Here is a 24671-nt window from a genome sequence, read left to right as displayed (position 1 = left end):
ATTTCACTTTTAAAACCACATTTAATACTAATAATTCGAAAAAATGCTAATTAAAATAAGTTAATAACAATAAACGAACGAACAAACAAAACAAGGACAACAACAACATTGAACAGCAATGAAACAACACAGCTAAAATACTGAAAAATTATATAAAAATACAAACTCTTATCTTTCAACCAAAAAACATTGAATGCGACTTTGATTTCTGCGGGTGGGATTATCTAGCCTATTATCTAAAATAGATATATTAATTTTATTATTACAAGTATTTAGAAGTAAAATAAATGTTTTTTTTTTTGGTTAGGGAATGAAAGAGATTGTGTTCTATTTCATTAGAAAGAGATGGTGTTCCCACGGAGTAACCGTTAACTTTTGTTTTGCAAAACTTTCAAAACAAAGACACTACGTGGCAACGCCAGAAAGGTGCTGCCAATTTGACAGCAATATGGGGACTGCCACTCCATTCTAACCGATTCGCGAATTTTCCACCCGATTCGCCAATCGGAGGATTCAGAATTTATTTGGCTATGAGCCAGCTAATGGGTTTTTGATGAGATTTTGAAAATCCAATGGCATAAAATATGGCATAAATAAATCAAATGGCGTAGTCCGAAAAAACAATAGTCGTTACATACAAAAGTGCTGCCATCTATCGGCTATTCGAGTTATTTTTAATTATTTTATTTGTTGGAGTATTTATTGCTTAATTATAAAATTACTAATAGATTAACTTCAGTATTCAGATAATTTTTATCATATCTCAACATGTATGAGTTTTATGTTTTTGAACATTTATATGTTAAATTTTTTTTAAACACAGTTAAGAAAATGTAAAAGAATTAAGTCAATATGAAATCTTTTCCCAGTTTTAAGACTTAAATCAATCGCATTTGTAATTATCAACCAAAAAATATAGCAAATAATGTTGTAACAGAGAAGAAAATGTGGCCTTAGAGTTTTCAATATTCGGCCATTAAAAAGCTGAATGTCGTGGGAAAATGGCCAAGTTGGCAACACTGTTTTGTTATTGAACAATTTGCGTGGCCTCCTTGGCGTCCGGGCGTCGTGGATGTAAATCGACTTGAATTGGCTATCCACTTGGGTCGCAGGACGCTGGATGCGCAACGGGCGGAACTGCATGCCAGCAATCGCCGGATCCGGAGCACGGCGGGCGGATGCAAAAATCGCAAAGTGCTTAAGTTGTTGCTGCGAAAAAATTTCGTGTTCCTTGAGCGAAAAAGGACGAGCCACTTTGAGGAGCCACGATATCCCGCAAAACCATGTTGAAGTCGGCAAAGGGGAAGCGGCCAGCCAAGGCATCTGCCTCTGGCGGTCCTGCGTCCGGGGAGTCGTCACAGGATGCCAAAGCGAAGCAGCCAAAGGGCGAAGTGGCTGCAAAGGAATGCGATTGTGAGTACACCTCCAGATACATGTGCTCACCCATACACGCGCGCAAACACGCACACATCCATCCAATCAAGTGATTGGGCGGGCAGGCACGGTTGCGGGCAAATTAGTAGTTGCGCGGGGAGTGTAGATGGGACTTTTCAAATTTCCAATTGGACTTTAAGGCTTTTCTCATAAGGGGGTTTCCCTTTTTTCAATACTCTATTTATGTGCCAGAATTTAAATGAAAAACATAAGCCTGAATCAACATTTATTTTCATTAAACTCTTGATTTTATTTACTTTTTTTACTACATATTTCTAAAGTTTTGAAATAAATTCAACTTCAATTTAAACTATTTCAGCAAATGCTAAGGAGCTTACAGCCAAAAAGGAGCTCACAACCAAGAAGAAGCCCAAAACCAAGGAGGAACCCAAAACCAAGGAGGAACCCAAAACCAAGGAGGAACCCAAAACCAAGGAAGAAGCCAAAACCAAGGAGGAACCCAAATCCAAATCCAAGTCCGAACCCCAACCCGAACCCGAAAAAGAAAAGGAAAACGCATCTCGATCTTCATCCATTCCCGCTATTGACAAGCTGCGCCGCTTCTGCTTCATTGGCTCGACGGAGACGCCTGTTTACGCCACGCCCACCTTGGACCTGGGCGTGGAGAGGAGTGTCCCGGCTCTGGTGGCACTGTGCTCCGAGGTCGGTGAGTCGGAGCTTGTCGAGTGCCTGTCCAATGTCCTGGGCAGCGGCCCGAATGCCGAGCACTTGCCGCGCTCCGATGAGCCACTCCTCGTCCTGGCCGTCTTCCTGTCCACCCACGGCGACGAGAAGCAGCGCAAGTTGGTGCGCAACAAGTTCCCCTATCTGATAGCCGGCGACCAGGAGCTGTTCCTGTTTGTGCAGCTGGTGAAGCGCGTGCAGAAGCTGCTCGACCGGAAGACGCCCTTCAGTCGCACGGTGCGGAAGGCCGTCCTCGATTGGTATGGCAAGCAGTCGTTGGACAGGTTGCTCGACCTCTGGTCCATGGGCGACGGCAGCCGGTGGTCGGCACACAAGGATCTTCTGTACAAGTGTCACTACCGTGACGTGGAGTTTCCACCGGACATAACGGCCGCCTTGCGCTTGCTCTCCACCCATCCCAAGGAGCTGTCCACCTGGCCCAGCTACCTGACTCCGTTAGCCAGTGTTCGAAGCATTATCGAGGGCATCCTGAAGCTGCGCCTGCTCCAGGATCCGAAGGAAGCCCTGCCATTGGTGCAGAATCTTTGCCTCAATAGCAACAATGTGCCGGTGCGGCTGTTCCGGGACTCACGGCTGGCCAAGTTCCTGATGCCGCTCATGAGCTACGATGACCTATTATCCCGATGGCCGCGGCTCTCGCGCCACCACCACCAGGTGCGTCCCTTGATGGAGTTGCTGGCAGACGAGAAGAAGCTCAAGGAGGGAAATGTTCACCCAGTGCGGCTGCTGCTCGAGGATATGCGCTTCAGGAAGCCCAGGAAAGTGGTAAGTATCAAGAGGAAGAAGTACCGGGTGTCATATACTCCAGTCACTAATTCCAATTCCTCAAAAAAGGGCCCCATCTCGGTCGAGTCCAGGAAGCCTAGTTTTCTGCACAGCGCCTACGAGACATCCTTCGGCCTAAACAAGGCCGTGGGCAGGCGGCTGCACATCACCCTCAATCTGGAGCAGTGCTACATGGGCAGTGAGTGGACAGAATTCTGTACCTAAGCGAGAGATAACTGTTTCCCCTTTCCCCCAAGAATACCTGACTGGTCGCTGTCGTTCTCTGAAGTACTTGGACGCTGTGGTGGCTCTGGCCTTTGGCTACTTTCGCAGTGACCCCAAGGTGACTGTCCAGTTCTGGCCCGACCGGAGCGGCCAACTGAAGACGCTGCCCTGGACAAAGGAGATGACGCCGGCGGAGGCCACTGTCTGTTGTGAGGATCAGAAGGTAATCCAAATCAATATCCTGGCCGGAGAGACCGATCACTAATCCATTATAAAAGGTGCACAAGATCAAGCAGTCGCTGACGGGTATTCTGGAACGGGCGCTGGAGGATGAGAAGAATACGTATGACGTGTTTCTGGTGCTGGTCCCGGGCGCTGCTCGAGGGAATCCTGGAAATGGCTCCAAGAGCCTGGCCGCTCTCATGGATGCTTATCGCGAGAAGCGCAGCTCTAATGCCAAGTGAGTTTATTCATCAAGAGAGACCAGTTCTTTTATTGGAAAATTAAATGAAATCAGTATTTCATCATTGTGACGAAATTCGTAAAAGTTATTTCTTTCCAAATACGATGAATTTGAAGTTTAAACCCAAATGTTGAAGAAAACAACTTCTACCTATAGTACCTATACCTAAATAGTATTATTTATACCCTGGCAGAGGCTACCAACATTTTGTTATAACTTAGGAGATCTATAGGAGAGAAGGGCGTTTCAAGTTGAAACCGAGAGACTAGTACCCGAGTCGAATCGCCCTTCTTTTCTCTTGACACAGTATATAAGTCGGATCGGTCGAGATCAGCCGCCTATATACATATGGCACCTATAGCTTCCATATAACTGAAAAAATCGAAATGTCATTACCTTGATGTTTTTGAAATAGAATCTTAAATTTTTCTAAAATTTTGATATGAAGGTGATATACTTGGTATCTTGGTAAAATATAATTTGCACACTATATCCAATATTTGCAATGTATGTATATTAGATCGGATATATATCTTGATTGCCACTTAACTGCCATGGTATATCAACTTTTGCTCCGCCTTTCTTTTGTTCTGTTGGTAGTATTAGATGATTTTCTGTCAACGGCAATTGAAAATGGGCCCGAAAGAAATTACCCCTTAAGAAGGAAGTGAAAAGTGGGAAAAGCTTCATTATGTGCTTAATTTCGCCTTAATAAATATTTCAGATAAGGATTTTGTTTGACTTTTTAGTTCCAAAAACATAAGCTAATTAGGCTTAGAAGAAAACTAGCTTCTACTAGGAAAAAATAGTTTATCACTATAAGTTTGTCCCTTTTTATACCCTTGCAGAGGGTATTATAATTTTGGTCAAAAGTGTGCAACGCAGTGAAGGAGACATCTCCGACCCTATAAAGTATATATATTCTTGATCAGGATCACCTCCTGAGTCGATATGAGCATGTCCGTCTGTCCGTCGGTCCGTCTGTCCGTTTCTACGCAAACTAGTCTCTCAGTTTTAAAGCTATCGAGTTTAAACTTTGCACACACCCTTCTTTCCTTTGCAGGCCGTATATAAGTCGGAACGGCCGGGATCGGTCGACTATATCCTATAGCTGCCATATAACTGATTGATCGGAAATGCCATAACTTTGGTGTTTTTTAAGTTAGAGGGTTGGGACTTTCCACACATGTTATATTTGACCAAAATATCTTGTGTACAATTTCATAAGGATCGGCCGACTATATCCTATAGCTGTCATAGAACGATCGAAATTGGCATAACTTTGCTGTTTTTTAAGTCAGAAAGATGGGATTTGGTACAGATTCTATGTTGGGAAAAACAATCTGATTTTCCAAATTTCATAAGGATCGGCCGCCTATATACGATCCGCTACATATCTAATAATTTAAGATGCGTGGCGCCACCTAGCGGACTGCGACTGAACTGCAAGGGTATATCAACTTCGGCTCCGCCCGAAGTTAGCTTTCCTTTCTTGTTCCCTATAATATCCCCAGAAGAATCAACCAAGAGAGGTAAATAGAAACGTAAAGTTTTATTTTATGGCTTCAGTATTTATTTTTAAGGTGAAATTACCTGTGTTTATTTATTGTTTATTGCAGAGATCGTAAATATTGATTATTGTTATAATTTTTATTTTAGAACTGATGATTATGCATCGATTTTTATTTTTTCGCTCAGGAAATAATCATTATTTTTTGAGCGAAAAAATAAAAATCAATCATAATCCATATTTGTTCTCTTAGAATTTTCCTTTAATTCAAGATTGCGATACTCGATTGCATACCTCAGTAAAATTGATATTTGTGCATCATATTTTGTTGGTTTATTTTTTAACTTTTACTTGGCAGATTTTTTATCAATATTTTTTTAAATAGGTAGTTGGTATTGAAATTTGATAAACATGATTTTTATTAAATTATAAAATGTTTAATATATAGAAAATTTAATTGAAAAAATTCTTCAGCGAAAGTTGATATTTGTGCAAAATTGAAAAAGCGCAAAAATTCAAGGAACTAAGTAATAATTTTTAACAAAATGACTTAAGATTATTATTTTAATATGGTATAGAACCTCCGATTTCTTGTAAGACCAATTCCAAACGTTGGGGCATTGAGTTTACCAAGTTTTGGAGCGTGTTTGTGTCGATAGCATCCCATTCTTTAACAATGGCTTCCTTCAAGCCTTTCAATGACTCAAACTGTCTTCCACTCTTGTAGACTTTTGCTGACAGGATGCCCCAAAGGTTCTCAATTGGGTTCAAGTCCGGACTTATTGCTGGCCACTGCAGTAAGGGTATATTTTTTGATTCCAGGAACGACATCGTATACCTCGCAACGTGTATAGGAGCGTTATCCTGTTGAAATACCCAGTCCTCGCCATGTAACTCTTCTGCAAATGGTAAAAGTTCACTTTCTAGGAGATCCGTATACATTTGCGCATTTATCCGTCCTGGTACAAAGCATATAGGGGACTTTCCTTTAGCACTAAAAGCGGCCCAAACCATAAGTGAGCCACCACCGTGGTTTCGCTTATGGCAAGTCTGTCTTGGATGCCTAGGATCCCTCCAATACTTTTGGTTACCGTCTGGGCCGTCCAAATTAAACTTCTTCTCATCGCTAAAAATCACTTTTTCAAATTCATTTGTCCAAAACTTATATTTTTCATAAAAGGCAAGCCTGGCCTTCTTATGTCTTGGTAAGAGTTTTGGTTTGTGCACCTTTGCATCATACTGCAGGTTTAAATCTTTTTTGCAAATTTGTTGCACTCTTTGCCTGCTTATTGGCAATTGCAATTCTGCTTTTATTTGGGCACAACTCATTGTCTTAGCTGTTGCCAAGGCTCGAATGTGCCGTTTAGTGCGGGCGTCTATTTTCGAAACGGCTCCCTTGCGGTTCGATTGCGCATATTTCTCTGGGTTTTTTAAAAAGTTTCCAATTGTATTGCGATGCCTATTAATTCTTTTGGCAATTTCGCCCACTTTAACTCCACACTTAGCCATTGTTTCAATTTGAGTTTTCTCCTTTTCACTTAATTCGGGTGCACGCGGCATTTTTAATCAAAAATGTTATAAATCTCAGAAAATAAATAATAAATGGCAACAATATAAACTTTTTGTATTAAGAAATTAACGATTTCTTAAAATAAATCGCTTTTTGCTGGAGGTCAGTTGACGTGTCGAGCTCAAAATCCAAATGCAGAACTTTGCACAAATATCAACTTTCTATTGAACGTATGACTTTGTCTTCTTTAAAATCCTAACTGGACCATAGATTAAAAGCAGATAAGAAATAAATGCATAGAAACGCATGTCAATGCATACGACAAAAAATCTGTATACTCAAAAGATTAATATAGTTATTCGAATAACCGTTATATCAAAAATAAGTTTTGCACAAATATCAATTTTACTGAGGTATCTCCTTAGACCAAGTATACATATACAGATCAACATCATGAATAAAAACTGATTTGATTTTGATTTTTTTCGCTCCGAAAATAATGATTATTTTGTGATTTTGAGAATAAAAATCATAATAACTATGGTCCCTGGTTATATATAGGTACAGGATATATAGGATCTATAGGTACTATAATTCCTACAGATATTTTAAAGAATAAGAAACTGGTTGAAAAAACCTTTAAGCCAAAAAAAAGTGTTAAAGAACGAATTAGTTTCACATAAAAAGGATGGCATTAGGAAGCTTCGATTCCTAAAAATAGTATTATGTCTTAGAGTTCATCAGTGACAAGTCACGTTTATTAATTTTTCGATGTTTCCCACGTAGATTCATTGTGGTGAGCCTGCGGCAGCACCACGCCTCCATGAGCTACTCCAGCGAGCGGAACGAGAACCTGCTGGAGCTGTGCAGTCTGGACGAGCACACGCCGCGACTGATCAACGCCTTCGCCCGCAAGAAGTTCTACTAGGAGCCCAGGGACTCGGCGAGGAGAGCAACCAAAGAGAAGTAGAGGGAAGTAAGGCTCCAAGGGAAGCCCTTACGAAAAAAAAAAAAGAAACGCACTGCTGCCAGCATTCTCCCAGGCAAACACCCGATTCCCCGAACCCCGAACTACCGAAAATCCTTCCACTTCCAGTTTGTTGAAGGACGATGGCCAGGTTTGTTGCCATCTCCTTCGCTTTCATAGTCGCTAGAACCCTCTCACTCGCTCCCAAATCCAAAATCCCAAATCCCAAACAAATCGAACAACACACCCACACGCCTCGTCACACAAATAGCTTTCTTGTAAAATAGGTCCTTGGTGTATTATGGATTATAGGGAAAAGAAAGCGCAAAACTTAAGCGCTGAGCAGCGTATTTACGTACTAATTAATAATTAATGGATAAACTAAAAAACAAAAACAAAGAGAAGAAAAAAAATACGAAAGTTTACGAAACTCCAGACTCCAGAATTGAAAATGAAGGGTTAGTTAGCGATGTTTTTTGTGAAACCAGATCGTTTTGTGTATCACCTTTGTATTCGTATTTTGTATTTGTACTAGATTTGGTGGATTTATTTTTTGAAATCAAACTGAATCAACACTGAACTGAACTCAATCTAAATTCAATTTGGATTAAAAACAATCTCAAAGCAAAAGCAAAAGCAAAAGCAAACGCAGAAGCAACAAAACTTATAGAAAAAAAAAGTAAAATATTTAAAGAGGAAAATAAAATACAAAACCGAAAGAAAACAACAAAACAAATTGCCTTACAAACAAAAATGTTAGTAAAACTTTCATTTTAGTTGAGACTTTTTCAAAAATCGAATACTGGAACTGAAACACAAATTATGGCATTTAGATAAAGTTAAAGTTAAATGTAAACTAACGTAATCATATTGAATACTGAGCGAGTATATATGAGATATATATTATATATTGAATATTTAATCTAAAGTAAATTAATGAAAAAATAGTCAAAGTCCAAGCAATAATCATCAATCACTAAAGCAAATCAAGTTATAGCCTCAGATCGATCATAGAATTATGTTGTGCTCGTATAGATACGAATTAATACAAAAACTTAGCTAAATAGTCAGAACGCGTACAAGGAAGAGAAATATTTAAAAAATAAAAACACTCCCAATGTGCCATACACACACCCACACACACACACACACACCACACCACACCACACTACACATCAAAACTCACACAACAGATACAAAAGTTTATAAAGATTTTGAAAAAATCCATAAATCCCATACAACAGAGAGAACAATAAACCAGGAGGAGAAGCGAGGAAACGCAACCAATTTGACTAAAAATGAAATTAGTTAAGTGAAATTTTACTCAAATTACAATTAAATTACATTTATTGTATAGAAGGCATAGCAAGCGGGGATTTGGAAGAGATAAGCAAACATTTAACTGAAAAAACAAAAATAGGGAAGGCAACTATACCAAAATTAATCTGAAATCGAAACGAACAAATACAAAAAATAGAAAATATTTCTACGGACATTTCTAACCGAATGTTTCCACACGCGTCTGTGAAGTAAACCGTTGTGATCGCTTTAAATTTTTGATTTAAATAGGAAAAAAGAATACGAAAACTACAAACTACAATACAAAACAAAAATTAAAAGGATAAAAGGAAATAAGATGAATTTTAAGGGAAATCCAGAACAGAACAGAACAGAACAGAACAGAACACGAGCAACAGGAAGCTATAAGTTATTCTATATTGTTTGTGAAGTACTCGAAATATTGAAAGAAAAGCAGGAAATATTGAGAAACCAGTAGGAGCGTAACCGACGAAAGTACCTATACAACAAAAGCTAAAACTGAAACTAAAACTAGAAAACATACAAAACTGAAAATGAAACTTAAAACTGAAAACTGATCGAAATCTAAACTAAATCCAAGGCACACTAAAAATGAGAATCAAGCAGAAATTCACAGAAACCCACACAGAGAAATAATATAAATAATAGTATTGGAGTAACCCGCGCTGCCAGGCACTACTAGGGACGATTGGTAGGACATCGGATCTGCGGAGACCGCGGATACCGAATCATATACACTTTACAGCAGATTACAGATTGTTACAGCAGAAGCGAATACGAATCTTGAATTGATTTTTGAATTTATTGTTACTAATCTTAAGGAGTTAAGTCTAAGCAACCCATTACTTATGTTATTTCAGAAAGCATTTTTTCTTTGCGTCAAGGTATTAATACTTTATTACCACTTATGTTGTAAGTTTCACAATCATTTGTATTGAATTAGACTGTAAGCATATGGAGCATATTGAGGAGGTTACCATTCAGTTTGTAGAGTGTATGCCGCATACACCGAGAGAAACTCGGAAACTCAAACCAAACAATAAAAACGATAAAATGCCAAGGAAATACACACACATTTCAGTTAGAGAAATTTTAATAAGGAAAATTATTGTTGTTGATCAAATCAATTTAAGGAAACTAAAAACTAAAACTAAATCGAATCGAATCGAATCGAAACGAAACGAAACAAATCGAATTGAATTAAATCCGTAGAAGGAAAACAGCAACAAGAAGCAAAACATCATGTGATATCTATTTCAAAAATAAATCAATTGACAAACTAAAGAGAGACCCTAAACCATAACCGATACACAAGAATATAGTAAAATTAGCCTAAAAACCAAAAAGCCACGAAGCGTTCAGAAATCACCAGAGTTTCCAGGACGAGCAGAAGAGTTACATTTTGTTTTTTGGTCTATCGTTCGTTTTCCATTCAAAGCGTTAATTAATTAAGTCAAATCCGAGAATCACACACAGAAAAAAATAAAAAATAATTAATGTAATTCAAATCCAATTCAAATCCAAAATATAATGGAAGAAACACACACGAAAACATTAAGTACATGGCTCCACTTTGACCCTTTGATCTCTTTGACCCCATCTCTTTCTATCGCTCTATCTCCGTCTTTCATCTCTTTCGCACAGCATCACTCTATCTCTTTCCGTCTGTAGTGTTTTAGCCAAAAAATTTGGATTGTACGCGCTCATTCGCATTCCCCCCCCCAAAACTCAAAACGATGCATAAATTTTGAAAAACCTAAAATAAAAAACATGTTCAACTCCTTGCTAACGTATTCCAGAAGGTTTTTATAAGCATATACATATACGTATACATACTTCTTATACACTAATCTAGGCTAAAGTTGAATAAATTCTGAATGATTCGAAAAAGCAAATTTGAACAATTTCTCTGGTCTTCACTGGGCGGCTATTGGACCGATTGCGATTCGGGCTCTGTCGAAGTTTTCAAATTCTTTTCTGCAAGCTTTGTCTTCTAGTCTTGTCTTCTGGTACAATTCCTATTCTATATTTCTGAAGAGTTCACTTTCTTTAAAACTCGCTTGTAATATGATATTCTCTTTTCTTAATGTTAATCTTGAGTTATTTTTTATGTATAATTTTATTTTCTTGAATCACAACTCATTAAAGTGCTGATAAAACAATTTACTTTGGTGATTTTTTTTGTTGAAATTGTATCTTTCTTTGAGTCTTATTTTAAATTTTTTCACCATAAGACTACATTTCAAATTTGTTAAAGTATTTCCAAAAATATTATCTCTGTTATTTTTGATATATTTTTCGCATATTATCCTGATTCTTAGAAGTATTTCGTTGATTTGTCTTAAATTTTGTATCCTTTGTTAGTTTAAGGTATTATACTTTTTTTATAAATCAATTAACTCGTAATTTCTGCAAGAGTTTTTCTAAATTTAAATTGCTCGCCATTTCTAAATAGTTGCGTGTTCCAATTTTCTGTTAACTTCAATATCCTTAAATACTTAAATACCTTAACTTGAATACTTTATATCATCCTAGTTAAAAAAAATAGTGCCGTTTATGTCTCGTTTTATCCTCAAAGATGAAATGATTCCAGGTCCTGTGTCCTCAGCAATCCCTTAAGAATCCTCCTCCTCTCATCCTTGTTTTAAGTCTTCTCACTTGCAGGACCTTGGTAAAGTGTTTTCCTGTTCTCCTTGAAACGAGTCCTGTCTTTCGGTGTCTCCTTGTGCTTTCCAGGCTTTCCCCCCTGAATCCTTGAGCTACGAGTCCTACTTGTTCTCCGTAATAATGCCCGCAGGCCCGCAGACATAGAGCTGCTGCCCATCCCGATCCCTGAGGGGCTTGAAGCCCAACTCATCAGTGGGCACTCCGTACTGCTTTAGCTTGCACTCGTAGGTCTCCAGGAGGTCGTCGTGGGCCTTCCTGGCCTTGGCTACCTCGTAGCGCAAGTCCAGGATAATCTTGTTCTTCTCATCGATGATGTTGCCGACCCGCTCGTCCAGGCTGGTGAGTTTTTCGGCGAAGTTTGGCGCGCAGGTGGCGATGGTTTCGTGCAGGACGATGCTGCGCTTCTCGTCCTCGCGCATCAGGGCGGCGATCTTCCTCTCCAGGAGGACGTTCTTGAGACCGGTCTTCTGCTGCAGCTCCACGATGACGTCGTTGAAGCGCTCCTTGAGGCCCTCCCTCTCGGACACCAGGGAATCGTTGCGAAGTATAAGAGTCTCCGCCTCCCAGGTGAGTCCCTTGACCTTCTTCTCCAGCCGAGTGTTTCGTCCTTTCAGGCGGTGCAGCTGCTGCTTGTCCCTCTCGTAGAACTCCAGCTTCCGACGATACTCATTCAACTGGATATTGGCGTGCTCCAGCGGCTCCTTCAGCTTGCGGTTCTCGTACGCCGTGTCCGCCGCAATCCTGTCCGACCGCTCGGCCTGCTTCCTCAGGTGCTCCAGCTGCTCCTTCATGCTCCCGATGAGCGCCAGGTTGTTCAGGGTGATGTCGTTGTAGTAGTTCTTCATGTCGTTGAAGGCCAGGTCGTGGTGGTCCTGCAGGTCCTTGATCTGCTGGTTCTTCCGCTCCTCCACCTCAAACATCTGCGTCCCGTAGAACAGGTCCAGCTTTGATTTCTGCTCGATCATCTTCTCCTCGTGCAGCATCTCGTTGTCCTTGCGCTCCCGCTCGAAGGTTATCCTTTGCTCCCTGGAAGGATGGAAAGAAAATTATATAAACAGAAGAGCAATTAATATATTTTTTTAAAAGGTATTGCACTATGTTATATTTAGTTTTATTTAAAGTTCGATCTCAAGAAGTTGTCTTTTTGATCCACAATTAGTACAATTTAAAAAAAACTGTTCTATAAAATTTCTATAAAATGTTTATCTTAATTTTTCTTAAATGTAATTATACCTATGAGTATTTTAGGTATCCATAGAATTCTTTAAAAAGTATAGAAAATAAAAGAATTGTAAATGAAGTTAAAGTAAAAGAGGACTTGCCAACAAAGCTTTTAGGAATCTAAAATTAGGAAAACAACGTACAATTTTAGAAGCAAATTAGTAGTAGTAATTAAAATTAGTCATTAAAAGAGTATGTGATGAAGCTCTTTGGTTTATAAAATATTTTAAAATGAGTTTTGGGGTATAAAAATAGATCTAAAACACGTACATTTTTTACATTTAAGCTACATTTTATAATTCTTTGTAAGTGGCTATTTTATAGAAATTAAAATTTATTCATGCACATTATTTTATTTAATTGATGCTTTAATTTTGAATTGTGAATATGAACTCTTAAAAATTACAGAAGGTGGGGGAGTATTAAAGGAGAACTTTGCAAAAATATTTTAAGTGATAGTACTGGGCATAATAATATAAAAATGTAAACTTTTTTTTGTATATTGTTATATAAATTAATTTTATATTAAAAGCAATGAAAATATAAAAGCAAAGTTCTTATGTTTGTTGAAAAAATTTCCTAAGAGTGGACCATAAATTTAATTTTTGCATAAAACATAGCCTAGATTTTTAAAACAAAGTTGAAGATCTAATAGTTTTATGATATTTTTTTGAGAATAACATTTTCCCATTAGGGGATACCCACAGGAGCTTCTCATTGAAGTGGGCCTCCATTTGGCGCAACTGCATCTCGCTCATCTCCATCCTCTCGCGGAGCATCCTGCGGAGCTGGCGCTTGTCCCGCTGCAGCTCGTTCTCCTGGAGGACATGGTGCTCCTGGGCCAGCTTCAGTTGGGTCATCGCCTCCGCCCGGACCTCGCCCAGTTTGTTGTGATTCTCGAACTGGAGGTGCTTCATTTGCTGCATCACATGCTTGGTGTCGATGTCCGCCAAGTCCTGGGTGGCCTCGATCTCCTTGTCCTTCTGCTGCAGCTCATAGCGGGTCTCATCTGTAGGTGTATTCTTGCACAGGTAACTGGTGGGGACGGATGGACTGGACGAGAGAACTTACCAAGCTGCTGCCGTGTGATCTCCCAAAAGGTGCGAATCTTGTCCCGCTCCAACTGGAAGTAGTTGCGCTCCTCCCTCTCCCGATCCATTTCCGCCTTCAGCCGGAGGGCGAACGCCTCCAGCTGGTCCCGGGTCATCGCCGAAGTGTCCACGCCATCGATGAGCACTGCCGATGGGGTTAAATACATAATATATGAATATAAATGTTAAATTTTTTAGAAATCTAATCTCAATAGAAATATATGTATCTTAATAAATATTCCTTAAAAATATGCCTTAATTAGAGCCATAAAAATAATTTCCATCGAAAACAAGTTAAGTAACAAAACTTAACTTTTACTTGATTGTTTCGGTTTTGGACAATTTCAGATCACAAGTACCAGGCTAACACAAACACCCCATAGGGAGAATAACGAATTTCTTAAAGAGTTTTTCGCGGATTTTTTGGCATTTCACAACCTTGACCTAAACAAATTCTTAAACAAATGATCTGACAAAAAAAACTGAGTAATGACAAACTTAAGATCATGGGATATGGCATTAGTCCTAAACCTGATTTTTGGAAACACTATTAAATTGTGCATATATTTTTGACGCAAGGCTTAATTTGGGCTTTTAAATATATCAATAAATTATTAAATTGATCATTTAAAATTTGTCGATCTCTGCAAAATGTACATATCGGCCAAATGTTAGCTTCCCATTTGGCCTTTACTTTATATTAGTTTGCTTTAAGTAAATTTAATTTTTATGTTTCAGGTTAAATTTAATGACGAACGTAGATAGTGGAAGACTATTGTGCATCCTTGCCAAGGGGACTCAAAGTCTGTAAAGGACATCTGTTTGTGTAAATTATATCTCGAACGAGATGAGCGTTCTAAACTAGTTAAGGAAAATAGGTTTTCAAGCCCTGATAGCCCAAGATATTTGATAGCAAGATTTCCCAAACTGTGCATATTGTCTAAAAGCAATACATTATCTGTCTATTAAGAAAAATTAAAGTGAACCTCAGTCATTATTGCTTATTTGTTATTATTGAGAGTTAAGTTTAATGTTAAAGTATTGTAATTGTTTTTTTTTGCGATGTTTTGTAGCTCATTTCCCAGGACTCTTGGGCTTTTGTGAGTGAGTGGAAACTTTTGGCCGCATTTTTGGGGTTCCCAGCTTTATGGCAATTTAATGAGAGCGGCACGCCTGGCTACCCCACGGCCTCTTTCCTGCCTCCCTTCTGCCAGTCTTCCTGCCCCTCCGCCCTCACCCCTTATCAGCCTTTTCTGGCCATGCCACGCCCCCAAGTCCTTGGGCAAATGCCCGCATATGTGGCCCAGCAGCAGACCGTGTTGTAATTGTTTTCTGTAATTGGCATCGTTGGCCGGCTGGTGCCAGGATCCAGGACTCGAACTAGAAACAGGACGACTACTAGGACTCCAGCTCGAACTAGGAGCTACACTGTACCCAAGACTTCTTAATAATTCGAAAATGACTTTTTTAAATTGTCTTTCACATTTAATTTCTCAAATGACTATAAAATATTTAAAAAAATGTTAATTAAAAAATTTAATTAAAAATTTAAAGAAAAATTATGTTTTAAGAATGGGACGCACCTTTTTATGCATTCACTTTTCAAGTTTTAAATAATTGTTAAAATTAATTTATAAATATTAATAGATTCCTCGCTTGGAATATTTCTATTTTCTCAAGGCAAAAAATATTAAAAAATGTCGAAAAAGCAGCGGATAATTTCTTACAGTGCAGTCATAGAAACAATTATGTGCGTTAGATGTTGCAGGAGCGGAGGGTCAGGTGGGGGGTGGGGAAAGAAGGGGTGAGCAGTGTGCTCACTCGTGGAAATTAAGTGGACAGTTTGGCCTCCACAGCTTTTTTCTAAAAATTCCTTTTTTGACTGCCAGTCTGGAGCAGAGGGAATTGCATTCGGCATTTTCTTGCCCGCAGTGCTACTCCATTTTCCATTTTCCCCCAGCCCTCTTTTCCTAAGCCCTCCTCCCTCGCCCCGTCTCTGCACCTTGCCACGCTCCTTGCCTCACTTTGCGCCTCTCCTCACGCAGATTATCGTTATTTACTAATTGTTTTGCTTGGCCTTTTTAAATTGCCTTGAATGACCAATGTCCACCATGTTCCCCTCACACTCCACCCCCCCGGCACCACTGGCGCCCTTGCACCACGGCACCCTTGCCCCTGTGGCATCCTGCTGCCATTAATGTTCCCAAAATGAATTGCCGGACAGTTCCCATTCCGTTCACAACCATTCCGTAGAGGCTTTAATTGACGAAGAACTTAAAGGGAAAAATTCGTTTGCCAAATAAAGCAGCAGTTCTCCCAAAGACCAAGGGGTTATTTTCCATAAATTTTTAATTATCACAAATATTATTATTAAGAATATATATTTATTAAGAAAAACTTATCTCAATTTAGATATAGAGTGCTCTAAACCAGTAATTATATAAACAGAGTGTAAGAGTTCCTTATATTTATGGAGACTTTCGGTAACTCCATAAAAACCTCAAAGAAAAAAAATTATTGTGAAAATCTGAAAAATAAGATAGTAATTAGATAGTAATAATTCTACAATCATATTTTCTTTCATTTATAATACAACCTACTTTATCTTCATGAATCTTAAAAAAAAAATCTAAAAGTGGAAAACCATATGTACATGGTTTTCCACTATTGGTTTTTTTCAAAGACATTTTACATTTTACTTTTAACTTAAATTTGAAAGAAAAATTTCAAATGTTATAAACATTGTGTACTAATGTACTTTTGTTTTTTAATTTTCTTACTGTCTCAATAGCTCGATCGTTTCATTCTTCGAGTTTTTAATAATATTAAGAAACATGTTAATTCGAACATTAGGCCCTGCAATTTAGATAATTGAAACTCGAACTAAAACGAAAATTTTATTTATTCAAACGCGACGAACCAATACTAAAAATTATTGTACCAAAAGTGTTGAAAAACTGTAATTTCTTGTATTGAAACTTAGACCAGTGTTGCAAAATCTACAGTAGTTCCTTTAGAGGCACTCAAAAACGAGTTGCAAAGCCTTAACTTCATAAGTAGGCTATGAAAATAGGATTTGGAAATATTTGGTATATAAGGAGGTTCTGTTCCAGCCAGATTCAGTCAATTACTGCTTTCAAAGCAGTTAAGAACTTAATTTCTTCTTTTCTTTTTAATATTATTTATTTATATATATTTAAATATATTTATTGAAATTATTTTATTTACTTAATAACTTTCATATAATATCCTACAATTGCACTTTGTTGGTCGAAGTCTGGTCTTTTATTACTGAAGCTTATTTTTTCATATTTTGTTTATTCCCAATACAGTGGGCTCTACTTACGACGCGCATACTGCTCTAATTTGTCGTGTTTCTTCTTTGCTTATTTTTGTATTTAGTTTTTCTTAAATTTTAAACTGAAATAGAACAGCAGTTAACACCAAGGCTTCATTACTTCAATTTATTTTGGAGCTTTTGATTCCTACTACAGAGCACAATTGGTGCAATGTTTTTGGACTAATCTTATTTTTTATTTAATAATTTATTAATTTCCCCACTTCGGGTATTTTTTTTAAAATAATATTTTAATAAAATACTTTGGTCTTAATTGAAATGAAGCTGAAGAATAGGTTACTATTTAATTATATTTTTAATATTTCGTACTTTGCTTATTTTTCTAATATTATTATTGTTGTCTTATCTTATTTTTGATTATTTATTGCATTTCTCTATGACGTGTGATCTACTTACGACGCATATACTGCATTAATTAGGGGTTTGATTAATAGGCTTATTAAATACTATGGCCCTTAGTAAAAATGGGTTTCGGATAAGTCGTTTTACCCCCCAAGAAGGTATTAGAATTTGGGTCGAAAGTGTGCGACGCAAGAAAGAGACCTCTCTGACCTTATAGAAGATCAGAATCACCTCTTGAGTATTAGCATATGTATCTGTCTGTCTGGTCTCTCAGTTTCAAAGCTACCGTTCTTCTTTTTATTTTTAAACAAGCGTTCAAAGAAAAAAATATCTATGAAAGATAGTCTATAGTCCTATGATAGTCTATAATCAAACATACCCTTAAAACTATTATTATATCATTTATTCTTTCTTTGAAGTTGCGTAAATGTTTATATTGCATAAATACCATTATTAATGCATTTTTCTTGTTGTAAATTAAAAACCATATGGAGAACTCACCTGGCAACTTTTTGCCCTTTTTTCCTTTTTTCCCCTTTGGCGGCTGAAAGAAAAATTATTTAGAATTAGTTGTTACTCAAGTACAGAATTAATATTGAGGGAAACAAAAAATAAATATAATCAACGGGAAGGGGAGTTGCAATGAACTTGTCAAATACTTGACCGCAGATGAGCTAGAATTTCTATGGGAGTTGCCTCAGAACAAACGAACTTGGCCCGAAGAATTTCCACATTTGTCTATGCAAATGAAGTTGGAGCTGGAAATGGGGTGGGAGTTTTCCCACCTAGTTTTTCCTAGAGGAAATGGCTGAGAGTTTGTTTGCGTGTGCCATTTGTGAAATTGTCGCCTCTTTCCAACTATTTTTCGCACTTTAAATCCTTTAACTCGATTCTCTTTCTCTGGAGGTCCTGTCTCCCAGTCGCCCCGTTCTCCGTTTCTCCCCTTCTCTATGTCCCTATGTCTCTAGAGAAACGGGCTGCCATCGTCGCTTTAAATAATGTGATGGCGCGGCTTTCAAAACAATTTTGCAACAGCTGTTGGCTGTTGGCTTATTGCATATTTTATGACTGCAAATTATTCAAAAATTTTCGAAGCCGCCTGCGCCCCGTTCCCGGCCACCATGGCTATCCGGGATATACATTACTATATAAATAAATATGTACGGGTACTTTACTTTACAAAAAATAAATAAAATAAAACCAAAAAATAAACAAGCAAAAAAACAGCAAGAATACAAATAAAAAGGAAAGGGGCGAAGAAGCCAAATGAATATATGTATGGGCCAGGTCTATACATAAACAAATGATCGAAAATAGACAACAGGCCAGGACAAGGCGAGAGCTGGCTGAGAAAGCGTGTTAACTGGGCTGAGGGGGCTGGGAATATGGCCATAAATATACAGTGCAGATTCCTTAAAACCGCAACAAGAGCGACAGTTGTCGAGTTTTTCGAGTGTTGCAATTTGTATTTATTTTACTATTATATTAAAGATATCTCTTATTTATTGTATTTATATAACTTTACTAGTAATATTAAAAATAATACTTCAATAACTAATTTTAGTATTTTTAAAATTTAAAATTTCTTGAATTTAATATATTAAAAAACTTCAATAAATTGGTTGTAATTTATATTTGAACTATGTATTTAAGCCTTTATATTAAATGAATTTATATCTTTATTTTAATATTATTCGAGATTGAGGTTGAATTATAAAAAATTTATTGTCTTTTGTTTAAATGGCAAAAAAAACGTAATAATTTAGATAACTCAATACAAATATAAATAATAAATCAATGTGCCTCATGTATTTGAATAAAAAAAATGTTACGCATGCGAAAACAACAAATATTAAAGAAAAGACTTCGTAGAAGAAAAAGGTCCATATAATGATTCGCTTTAGCGCATTTTCACTGTACTTTCTGCACAAACTGGCGCCGGGAGGATGGCATGCATTTTGTATTTGCAGCAACAGCCTGGTGTGGCATGAAAAATTGAATGCGCCGCTTGCAGTACAACCAAAAAATGCAGGATGACGGAGGGGGGGGTGGGGAGGCCGCGGAAAATGGAGAGAAAATGAGGGCAAAATGGAGGAAGCACAGGACCAAAGGAAACGGAAATCGGCGAAGAGGAGGGGCGGTCCACTGGCCAAGCAGTTCGCTGATATATAAGGCGAATGCTGGCGCTGATTTCACAAACTTATTACTCACCATTTTGCTGCGACTTGATCTAGATCTTGGCTAGTGGTCCTTGGCTCCTTGGCGGCTTGTCCTCCACTCGCAGGACCTCCGCTCGTCACTGCAATGGCCTGCCAACTGAGCCGGTTCCGTTGTTGTTCCCAAAACACAAGCAAGCTTATCGATAAAGCAGTTGACAACGCGGTTGCCAGCAAGGACCTCTGTGTCTGTGTCTGTTTCCACGAGTGTGTGTTTGTGTGGGTACTGCCAGGCAACAGGAGCAAGGACGCGGGTTAAAGGTTATGCGTTTCGGGTCTCCGTTTTCTCGACTTTCCGGTTGGGGGGAAAGCGAAAAATTGTGGTGGGAATAAAAATATCCCTGGGTTTCTGGGGTGATTTTTCCGAATTTTTTGAAATAGTTTTTTAGGTAATAAGTATGTAGAATAAAATGATTAATATGTCAAGCGGGTAAAAAAATTCCGAAATTCGGATTATTGATATTTTAAATACATACATGATATTTTATATGAATTTAAAATGAAAAGCTTAAGGAGCATTAGCCAATTTCAACAATTAAACAGGATTTGTATTTTTCACTATTATTTTGGGCTGATCCTGAAATATGTGAAATTTAAAAATTGGTTAAATTTTTCTCTTAACCTTTTTTTTTATGTCTATCCTAATTTTTTCAAGAAGGGAAACAAAATAGAGAATACTATAAGCTGTTCTCGTTTAATTTGTCCTTCGGATCAGTAATATTGTACATTCCCCAAGGTAATTACGAGATCTATTAAATGAAATATAATTTAAAAAATAATTATTTAATATCAGTTATTTAAGAAGTTTCCTGTTGATCAACAAAAGCTTAATCAAAATTAAAATACGTACCTTGAATCGAATCTTTTAGATCTTTTCAAACGTTGAAAAATTGATGCCCTTCTGTAGATTTTTTTTATCATATAGCCTTCGCTTTCAATGACCAAAACAAAGGTGTCGCAATTTAATCCGAATCTGGTTCGAAAACTATTGAAGTACGTTATCAAACCATATATATTTTGATTGGTTAGAAGATAAAATCTTTTCAGTCCGATATAAATCACATCTTTCCATTTGTTCGTTGTGATATCTTCAAATCCATTTTTAGGTTCCTCAAACATATGATTAAATTTATTTGAATGTTTATGTTTATTAGAAACTACCATCCAATTAAAGCAATTATCTTCCAATTCATAAACTACCTTTAAAGAGACTGAACCTGGGAGCTGATTTTAACGACCTCTAAAAGCTAGGAGATTCATTGTTATATTATTGGATGTATTGGGTTCTGGCAACTGGTATATAATTATTTATATTAATATATATGTGTATATATTATAATTATAATTATAGAATTATTTCTTTATAATTCGATGTGCAACCGATTAAATTTAATTTAATCTGATGTGCAACCTTGATATCTTTAACTGATCCTTCTGATTTTTTTTTCACACTAAAGCTTAATTCAGATTTAAGGCTTTGCCGGGTCTTCCGACTGTAATTTTCCTGTAGGTGGTACTGTAATATTTGTAGTATTCCTACATTTTCTAAAAAAGACTTGTCCTAAAATTGTACAAATTAAATGAAATAGAAATGCCAAAAGCCAAGACGTCTACCGACTTTGTTCCTTATCGCAGTCTGCCGTCTGTTTTCCCCAAAAATATAAATACGGAGGCCCCCACGCTCTGTTGTGCCACCCCCAGTGGCAGTTCTCCCGCCAGTCCCCACCCCTTGGCCAGTTGCACTCTGTTCTTGTTTATTTGGCAGCTGCCTTGGCGGACGCTGGAACTTAAATGGCCAAAAACATGGCATCTCTGCTGCTGACTAGCTGACTGACTGGCTGACTGTTTGGCTAATTTGATGATTTCGTAAAATACGATTTTATCAGGAAAATGCAGTTTGGTTTTTCCGCTTCCCTGCCTGCCCGATGGGCTTGAAAGACCATCCTAACAAACGGCTTTAAGGACCTCCTCCTGGGGCCACTGTGTCACCTATGAGTTGAATATCTTTAAGCCTTTTCCCCAGAATTTTCTCGCCCTAATTAATGTAAACGGGTGACTCGAAGCGAGGAGGACGAGGCTCAGGGCTCAGGTTTGGTGGGTTTTCTGTAAACAAAAGGCAAACAGAAGGAAATAAAGGCATACTGCTCACTTTCGACGGCTCTACGGTTAAATGCTTTAATTGAAATTAATAACCGCAGCCTGTTTGCCCGTTTACCCGTTTGCCAGTTGAACGGAGAAGCCTCCAGTTCTTCGACGGAAGGTTGGAACACCATTTTGGGATCCGCACAGACACCGCGAATTTTCAATTGTTTTCATTAAAAGTCAATTTTTGATGGCCAAGATGCCAAGCCTGTCACACTGACAAAAAATCATGTTGACTTATGGATTTTTGTCAACAAATAAAATTAAATCCTCGTAAAACAACTCTGGATATTACCGAATAGTTTGTTTATAATTTTGCTTTACCGTTTACCTAATTTATGCTTAATATGAGTTGAAAATTGTTATTTAGTGTCTTAAAAATTCGTTGAAAAAAGTTTTTAAGCCCACCTTAAAAATAAAATAAAAAAAAACACCAAAAATTTACATTCGAGAAGTCTCTGGTTTCTTATTTAGATTGTAAATGATAATTAGTCCATCACAATCTTAAAAAAGGAAAATTATTTAAGTTTTGAATAAAAACGAAGATAAAAACGAAGTGACCTATTTCCAATAAGAAATAAATATCATTTCAAACATAATATTTTTTTCTGAAGATTGTGTTTTAAAATATAATCGTTAGGCTCTCTCCTGCATTGTCGTTCTTAAATTTGGTGAATTCCCAATTTGTTCCAACCTTTTTCAGTGTATGTACTCAACCCTTTGTCCTTGCCCCGCCACTGGCCCTGCATAATTTTTGTTTCATTTTATTCTGGCCAACGGCTGCGGTCGGTCATGGCCCATTGGGTTTCGTAACGGCTGTCAAGGGTCGCGGGTGGCGGCCGGGGTGGGGGAAAGTGGAGAAAGTGACGGCGAAAGGAGGCACTGATTGAAAGTGAAAGTATTTAAAATATGATTAGAAAATTTGCTCATCAAATGTGAGGTGTACATGGCTGGCTTTAAAGGCGAGGCTGCTGAAGGATGGAGATTTTTAAAGGAAGAACTTAAGTCTGTGTCCTATAGCAGTATCTATAGGTAGTATCTTTAGGATAGGATAGTATAGTATCTACTCATATTTAAATTCAAATAAAGAAGTTTAAACCTAAATTGTTTTTATGTAATTGCTATAAATGTCAACTCTGTTGACGCCACTCCGAAAACAAACTCTTTTTCGTGATATATGTAATATGGAATGTAAATATATATGTTATATATAATATATATGTTTGTGTGGAAATTTGTAGAACTTTGGAGCGGGGTGAGGGCGGGCCGTACTGATGCAGCTCTGTGCTCATTGCGGTGGCAAAAGTTATTTGCTGTGTTATTTTCACAACAACTTCCTTTCGGCGCAGAAACGGATATCCTGCCTCTGAGCGAGATATCCAGATATTCCGACTAGGGGGGGTCCTAGTTGGGAAATTGCTGTTGGTGCAGCTGCTCGGACGCCTTGTCTTGTCTGTTGTTACCAGCAGTCCACCGCCCCTCCACCTCTTACCTCTTACCTCATATGCAGATTTTGCTTTTACAACTCTCGATTCAAACTTTGACTTGTGCAGCTGGCCCCCCTTCCTCACTGCCCCCTCGCCCCTGCCAATTCCTCCCCCCAATCTCAAAACTCACTTCTGCCAATTTAAAGTTTCTGATTAATTTTAATAAATACATATAAATATGCCTTTGTTCAAGACAAGTTATTTTAATAAGCTGTAATTGGCCTTCAAACTTGTTCTGTTTTCCTTAAAAAATATCAAATTTTAAAGTAAAACCGGGCAAGTTTAAGCAAAAAATATATTATATATAACAATTTTATTATATTTTTCTCGATAATAAAAAATATAATTCTTATTGATATGCAATACTTTTAACAAAGCTGTTCATTCGTCAAATAGTTTAACAAAAAAGTAATACGAGTCTTCATGAAAAATCATAGGGCTACATTTCTTATAGTTTCAGTATATGTATCAAAATATAAAAAAATTTAAAAAAAAATAACACAATTATAAAAAAAGGGGCAGAGGTCCATACCCACCCAAGGAATCAAACTCTGGTTTAAATTTGCGTCTATATTCTCTGCATATTTTAGTGCGATATTGTAAGAAACGAGTTGAGAAGTAAGCATAGCAGATCGTTACTTCCACATCTTATTGTTCTTATACTGTGAGGCTTGGGCCGATGTTATAGAACCGAAATAGAGTCATCTCCTTCCCTGTTATATCAACTTTGCATTCTGACGGGAACCCGTTGTGAAAAGCGTTCACTTTTACCTACCAACCAACCGAGTTTTCGGATATTATGATGATATTTCAAAGCGAATTCCAAAGTTGGATTCGTCCATTTGCGACACATAACCCACCCATTTGAAAATAAAAAATTTGTCTTTAATTTTAATAAATATATTTTTGTCCTTTATTTGTAGAATTTGTTCGTTTACCATATAGTATATAGTATATATATAGATTCATATATATAATTTTTCGTGTATATATATGTTGTTTATTATTATATATAAGATATAATTTTATACTTTTTGCGATTTATGTTTTATTTAATAATACTATATATATGCATATATATAGGGCTGTTCTCGTTTAATTATTATTTTTTTATTTTGGGGGAATTGTTTTGGTTTTCTGGGAGAACTTTGATTAAGCTTCAGTGTTTTTAGTTGTTAGGTTTTTGGGGGAACGATTCGTAATTCCATTCTACATACATATTACATTTTATCGATATAGTATCGGATG

The 24671-nt window shown here is 37.4% G+C and overlaps 2 protein-coding genes across 3 annotated transcripts; one reads left to right on the top strand and one right to left on the bottom strand.

The window, feature by feature from the left end:
• The first annotated feature begins 981 nt into the window (after positions 1-981).
• Positions 982-9254, top strand: LOC6505294. Its single transcript, XM_001965668.4, has 6 exons — positions 982-1413; positions 1754-2904; positions 2974-3103; positions 3162-3352; positions 3408-3589; positions 7399-9254. The coding sequence occupies exons 1-6, from the start codon at positions 1284-1286 to the stop codon at positions 7538-7540; spliced, it is 1926 nt and encodes a 641-aa protein (XP_001965704.2). The 5' UTR covers positions 982-1283; the 3' UTR covers positions 7541-9254.
• Positions 9255-10678: 1424 nt separating this feature from the next.
• LOC6504975 (dynein regulatory complex subunit 4) lies at positions 10679-20201 on the bottom strand. 2 transcript variants are annotated; one of them, XM_001965669.4, is made up of 5 exons: positions 19790-20201; positions 18080-18122; positions 13859-14023; positions 13493-13796; positions 10679-12592 (listed from the first exon to the last, which is right to left on the bottom strand). In XM_001965669.4, exons 1-5 carry the CDS (start codon positions 19790-19792, stop codon positions 11668-11670), a joined length of 1440 nt encoding a protein of 479 aa, XP_001965705.2. In that variant the 5' UTR covers positions 19793-20201; the 3' UTR covers positions 10679-11667. The 2 variants fall into 2 exon arrangements, with proteins under 2 accessions (XP_001965705.2, XP_014760232.1); XM_014904746.3 differs by lacking the exons at positions 13493-13796; positions 13859-14023; positions 18080-18122; positions 19790-20201 and adding an exon at positions 12800-12888.
• Between the last annotated feature and the right edge of the window lie 4470 nt (positions 20202-24671).

Source organism: Drosophila ananassae, chromosome XR, assembly GCF_017639315.1.
Source record: "Drosophila ananassae strain 14024-0371.13 chromosome XR, ASM1763931v2, whole genome shotgun sequence".
Classification (NCBI taxonomy): domain Eukaryota; kingdom Metazoa; phylum Arthropoda; class Insecta; order Diptera; family Drosophilidae; genus Drosophila; species Drosophila ananassae.
Note: the sequence above shows the minus strand (reverse complement) of the source record. Positions and strands in the feature narration are given on the sequence as shown.